This window comes from Mobula hypostoma, chromosome 12 (assembly GCF_963921235.1).
Source record: "Mobula hypostoma chromosome 12, sMobHyp1.1, whole genome shotgun sequence".
In the NCBI taxonomy this organism is placed as follows: Eukaryota; Metazoa; Chordata; class Chondrichthyes; order Myliobatiformes; family Myliobatidae; genus Mobula; species Mobula hypostoma.
Window position 1 is genome coordinate 79,121,634 of NC_086108.1, and position 6,778 is coordinate 79,128,411.

General features: G+C 36.8%; 1 protein-coding gene across 8 annotated transcripts in view; it reads left to right on the forward strand.

Annotated features, from left to right (window-relative positions):
- Window positions 1–6,517, forward strand: part of LOC134354940 (very long chain fatty acid elongase 4-like) — a 51,077-nt gene extending 44,560 nt beyond the window's left edge. For 2 of the 8 annotated variants that reach the window (XM_063064456.1, XM_063064459.1), the window contains one exon: window positions 392–6,517. In XM_063064456.1, coding sequence (XP_062920526.1) covers window positions 392–559 — 168 coding nt within the window. In that variant the 3' untranslated portion in view covers window positions 560–6,517. The remainder of the gene's footprint in view (window positions 1–391) is intronic. The other 6 variants (XR_010019932.1, XR_010019929.1, XR_010019931.1 and 3 more) reach the window with 6 other exon arrangements.
- Window positions 6,518–6,778: the final 261 nt, after the last annotated feature.

Below are 6,778 nucleotides of genomic sequence, written 5' to 3' on the forward strand. Positions count from 1 at the left end.
GGTAGATTGAATTGAGATGAAAGGCGAAAATAACATTTTGTGGAGTTCTTTGTGCTCTGGAATCTCAAAGTTGGCTTAGTATATTGGATGGACTGTAAGAGAAATATTCGAGGGTAGATGTCCTTGCTGTTCAGCATGCAGTGGAACATTACAACACTTGGTAATGGATGAAATTTGGGAAGAAGAATCAAACTGTTAGTGTTGTATAGCTTTTGCTGAGTATCCGCACATGAGAGAAAGGGAGATGCTGGAATGCTTCTAATCACATTAAGCTTCTCTTTACCATTAACAAATACCCAAAATGCCTGTTTTACATCATTACCAAGGAAAAGTAGGTTAATAGTTTAAATTTAATTCTGTATAAATGACGTGTTCCATTTTGTTTTTTTAGCTCCAGTTTTATGGTATCGCCGTGCACACTGCCTATAATCTCTTCACAGACTGCGATTTCCCAGATGGGTTTAACCTTTTCGTCTTCATCTACATCATCACTATTATTATTTTGTTCACCAACTTTTATTATAAAACCTACATCCAGACAAAGACAAAAATACGATAAATCCTGCAGACTACCTTATAATTCCCTGAACTATCTGTTTAAAAAAATCCTTCTGTTAATTACAAATGTTTAATTTTTATCAGTGCGGGTGGTGTGGTAGAAAAAATTTTGTATTTTCTTATACATCCTTTATCTTTGCTGAAAATGGTCTTGTTGTTTATTTGCTGCTCCCATCCCTGCAATCAAAGATATTTGTCTATTATCTGGATTTCCATTTTGCAAACTCACACACCTTATCGTTGGTAAGCATGTTATTTTTTTAAAACCTATGATTCAAACAAGTTTTTTTTTAAGAGAGCTGAATGGAATTGGTGTTGCTGTATTGAGGCTCCCAGTTCCATGGAATCTGCTCTCTGCGTGGTCCATGGTGACTTTCCTGTACCAGGGACTGTTTTGCAGATGTCTCTGTATAAGCATTTAACTTGCTGCCTCTTTGCAGGTAGTTGCACTGAAAATGGCTCTGGTAATCCTTCTTAAAGCTAAATGAGGCATTTCATTTGGCCAACACTGAATAATTAGAGTTCTGCTACAGCTGCCAGGTGATGTATTGAGTGAATTGCACTTCAACACTTTAATGCAAATCTATAATTTCTGCTGGTATTCATGTTACTCATGCTAAATTTCATTAGTCTATTCAACTAGTGAGCACCCATCAACAGGAAACATCTTTGCTGTTCCTTCTCCAAATGCATGTGTTATAGATGCAATTATAATGAAGTTTGGGTATTGATGAACTGCCTGTGCAACTCCTTTCTTTTTATTCATTGTCTTGTAATGTAGAATTCTCCTCTGATATAGTTTGAGGAAGCAAATAACAGCACAAAAGCAGGTTAATGCTGCAACAAATGATTTTATTATTTATATTATGGCTAAACCTTTCACAATTATTTGTGGCCAAGTTAAAAGACCATCAGAAGCTGTGTGGCTGACCACTGCAACTGAAGATTTTGCCATTTGAATGGTCTTCTAATACAGAGCAAATGTGCCTTTTCAATGCAGAAGAATTTTTATAATTTCACCAAAAAAAACTGCCACAATCAAAAGTGGGTCTATTTTCCTATTTCTCTGTACCTTGCTAGAAAGGAATTTTTTGTATAAGAGGGAAAGTGGTGTTTTAGGAAAATACGGCTGTCTTTAATGATCATTTGTTATAATTTTCAAGTAAGCTAACATAGATGGTCAGTACATAATACATGAATATTGAATATGATGAATTCTAATTTATGTGGGGATAAGCTTTCAGCCTGTATTGGGCTAAAGCACACATGCCTTTTGCACTGAGTTGCTTTTGTAACAATACTTTCAAAAATGATCTTATTGCATACGTTTTTGAGAAGGAATAACCCTGAAATGATTTTTTGCTTTTGAATTTCAGTCGTGGATGAATATTAAAGTACCTACAGACTTTTAAGTACAGTGCTGCTACTTGGTTGAAGATCCTGTAGAAAATTACTTTTGGTTTTCTTGACTGAGATTGGCATTTGTGGTCCAGTAATATTCCATTCTTAATAGTGTTATTAAGCAAAAAAGAAGTGATTTGCTGCCCACATGTGCAGGTGACCGTGGAACCTTTTGTGCTCTGTGGTAAAGATGATGCTGTGAAAATTCATTCTACAGCTGATGAGCTATCCCATAAAACTGAGTGAAACTTATTTCCAGTTGAGTTCCTGCTCCTAAAGTAAAAATGTGTTCTATCTCTTTGTGATTCATCTCCACTGAACATTGTGTTCTTAACTTTGAAAGTGTCAATAATGGAATAGTTTGCCTCGGGCCCTTGAGTATACACAAGATCAGTGCAAGAATGGAAGTTTTGTGCAAACAACCTCTTGCTTATCTGACTGCACCTTTAGCTTTGCGATTATTGGTGTGCTTTCTAACTGGTTAAGTATTATCCCTAAATTTATTATTTTTTGTTACCTTTGACAATATTTTCAGCATTGTTGTTTTTCTTGGCTCCAAGTCAAGCCTCAAATTCTGCTCTCACTAAGATCCCAGTTTTTGTTTTCTGTTATTAGGCTGGGACCTTTTCCTACTACTGTCCGTTGCTTTATCAGCACCTGGCTTCTGCTTTTCAGAGTGCTTAAATGGCTTGATATCTTTTCTGTTGTGCCTTGTTCTGCACATCCAGAGTTCTGTTGCTGCTTTAGCAAGTCTCTTCAAGTCATGGACCTTTGAAATTGGTAGAAGAATTAGACTGGAGGGTTTTTTTTTCCATCCTGCCTAAAATGGTGAAAGTGGGAGAAAACGTCACTTCATTTAGGAAGTACTTTGCCCTTGAAGAGCCATGAATTACAGGACTGGAAGGGGGAAATATGTAGGGTGTTTTTTTTGACTGACACGAACATAATAAAATAAGTACTGTAAGATCAGACAAAAGGATAGAATCCCACTTTCTGCTTTCTCGCCTGGCCTTATCAATTTATTTTGCTATTTACTTCCACCAATTGAAGTTGAAAACTATGTCTTCAGTGCTTTCATTATCTTCTAATTCCTGCATTATGTTTACCTGTCCTCAGGAGGAAATCAATGTAAGTACCAAGTAAGAATGAAGTTGAGATGGACTCGGTCACTTGTCTCTTCCCAATTGTTAAATGCCTCCTAAAGACATTCAGTTGACAATCATATGCAAGTAGGGTGAAATGTGAGAAGACAGTTGATAGTTATTTCTCCCAAAAGAAAGGAAATATCAAAAATTCATTGAAACGGTCTTAAGTTTTCCTTAAATAGGCCTCTCCTCACCTTTGTCTGAATGTGTGTTAATGTACAGCAAAGATTGAGGAGCTTGCATGTGTTGTGAGGCCACATCTTATCTTGAGGACTGTTAGAGTATGAGTGTGTTTCAAGGAGATATTTAGGCTACTAGATTCAAAGCTAAATTTTGTGACCTCATTGTTTAGTTTGTTTTTTGCCATACAATGTGCTAATGAAGGATTTTCCACAAGCCCTGAAATTGTTCTGCATCAGTTTTAAGCATAATACTTTTAATTATTGTACTGTCTTAGTAATATAAGCAAGCATTTGCAAGTTTATTTCATGGAATTTAAAGTAATTGGTAAAAAAGAGATTAGGAAAATATTTTTCATTCTGAGAGTGGTAGTGATCTTGAACTAATTTCCTGAAAGCGTGGTAGGGGTATAAACCCGGATTACATACAAAGGTCACTGGAGCACCTATTTGGTCCACTGCAATACGTTACATGGCTCTTCAAGTGGTAAAAGATGAGATTAAATTGAGGAGCTCATTTTTCCAACAGGCAGAGATCTCATTCTATGCTGTAATTTTTTTTTTTGATTTTGTGTTCATTTACTGGACCTTACTTTCAGAAATCTCTGTTAGTAGGAATAAGCTGAAAAAGCACAAAATCCTACAACATACTGTGGGTACCAAGTTCAAAGATGAAGACTACTATTACAATGAAGGAGCTAATAACTTTATAGTTTTTAAACAGATTTTTGTTAAAAATATGGAGAGAGCAGTATGCCTGCCAAAAATTTTAAACCTATCTTGTAAAGTTGACTGACCTTGTCACCATTTGCAATATTTTTTGATCTGTTTAGAAGTCTAGCGATTCAATTTTATATCGATACGCTGGGTAGAAAATGTTTTGTAAGTTAACTCTCTAAAGTGATAGAAAGTGCTTTTATCTAGCAGATATGTAGTGGAAAATAAGTGTCCTATTTTTTGTTGCACATTTAGTGATGCACTTACAGCACTGATGCACAGTGGGATGCCTTCTGAATGAATTAGGGCCTTATAATCCCAAAAAAGGAGCCTGGTCACGTTTATCAGCACTGTAATGTCTTTATAATTAACCAGATTTCTGGTTGAATTGTCATTTGGTTTTCCTCTTTACTGCAATCTGCCTTTTCCCCCCATCTCTCTCCCCCAAAAAAACACAAGCAGAATAATCCGTCCTCCTGCACTGCACAGTCTTGAGAGCTGACTTGCTACTGCTGATGCTCCTGAGGCGTCATGCTGCTTAATAGATTATTATGTCTGTGCACCACCTTACTGCGTTTTTAAGGTCATCCCTGATGAAGGACGTTTTAGATATTTGGCCTTGTGCAAGCTGACAAGCATGCATTATCACTTTAACCAAACATACCATTCACCACTTGTGCTACTTAGAAATGGTATGCATTAAAGTTATTTTTGTTTACTGTAAGGGTTTCTGAAAGTCTGACGGAGAGGCAGAAGTACTTTTGAGCTCTGCTAGAATATGGAGCAAGGCCCGGAGTTCCAGCTGAAATAACTAAGCTGTTGTTCTGGGGGGTACAATATCCATTATGTTAGTCTTGCTGTGTTGTGCACCATGTGATAGATCATGCATAGATCTGTAACGGGTCACGAATTTGACATGCAACAATAGATAAGAAATGCCTGGAATTTGGAATGTTTGAGCAGCATTGAGCTTTTTGTACCCAAGAACAACATGTTGTATCATTGTTACAAATCCTCTGGAGTAATTTGATGGAAAGGGTAAAAATACAGAAACCACAGTTAATTTTAATAATTTACCAAAATGGAACAGTATTTTAAGATTTGTCAGTGTTACAAGTGTTTTCCAAAAACTTGTGTTGATTATTGCACTTGAAGAAATTAGACCATAAAACATAGGAGCAGAATTAGGCTACCTGGCCCACTGGGTCTGCTCCACCATTCCATCAAGGCTGATTTATTTTGCCCCTCAACCCCGTTCTCCTGCTATCTCCCTGTGACCTTTGTCCTGTCTAACCAAAAACCTCTCAGCCTCCACTTTAAATATACTCAGTCGTCTGTGGCAATGAATTCCACCATTTCACCATCCTTAAATAAGCAAAGTAGATAGTTTTCAAAATATCGATCATGTTAATGCTGCATGACTAATAGCAAATGCGTAAAGGTGTCAGTGACTTAAGATTAATCAAAGAAATTAATTTTTGATTTTTTTCCCCCCAAGTTTGCCTTCATGTGGTTTCAAGTAATATAGACATATCTTTGCTAAAAGTCCGTGGCCTGTCTCATTGTTACTCTGTACTGCCAACACTGCCCCCTCCCAAGGCTTGGTGGTATGAGTGAAAAAAGAATTTAACTAAGAATTATTACTTGTCCCTCTCGTCCTTCTGTTATTTGGATATCTTGAATGCATTCTTATTCTATATGACTTTTAAAATACACAGAGACTAATGTTACTCATTCAGTGAAAGCATAAGTATGGGTTAAATTAAAACTGTCTTTTATGTATGGCATACTGCTCACTAATATTTTGCAGCCATTTTGTTCAATGACTTGTTTCCAAGATTTTCAGTAAAAGCTAACAATTCAATCATTTTTAGTTCTGTGATGCTTGTGTGTGATTTGGTATGATGCCTTTTTATCCGCTGTGCTCAGTTAATAAAGCTCTAATTCACAAAGATGTGGGTTCAAATTCCATTCCACAAACTCGTACACAAAAATGTAAACTGGCAGTCAAGCTAAGGAAGTGCTGTCTTATTAGCATTACTATTTTTTTAATCGGAAGCCCTGTAAGCGCTCTCGGCTGGACTGAAAAAATCCGCTGACTCTATTAGTCAATCATTTGTAACTTAATATAACACTTTTTAAAAAATATATTAATTTTTCCATTGCTGTTTGTGGGATGTTGCTGCAAATCATCTGCCCACATCAAACCTGACTACATACAATTCAGAAAGTACTTAAGGTATAAAGTATTGAAGACATTGTGTAGTTGAAATGCAGTGTCTAAATGTGGTTTTATTTTCTAATTCTTTACATCTATCTTGTGTTCCAGCTCTATTACATAAACAATTTCTGCTAAAGATGATAACAGCACGACTCAGTGGTCATCCTGTGTGATGTAACAATGGGATACCGCAGTTATTTTACTAACACAATTTACTGCATGAATTATAATTGAGGAAAAAAAACAAGGAACTGGAAATGTGAAATAAAATCATGCTGGAAATTCGTTCTATACAATATGTTCTATTTATTAAATATATTGTTCTATATGCTAAATCATGCAGGTCAGGTTGTATCTGTGGAGAATTTATCATTTTGGTTCTCTCCCCTCCCCCCCCCCCCCCCCAACCCTCCAAATTCAAGTTCTGTTGACACGAGATAGACACCCGGTTGGTATGTTGCCTCCCAGGTGCCAGGGCCGGGGATGTCTCGGATCAGGTCCACGGCATTCTAAAGGGGAAGGGTGAGCAGCCAGAAGCCTTGGTACATATTGGCACC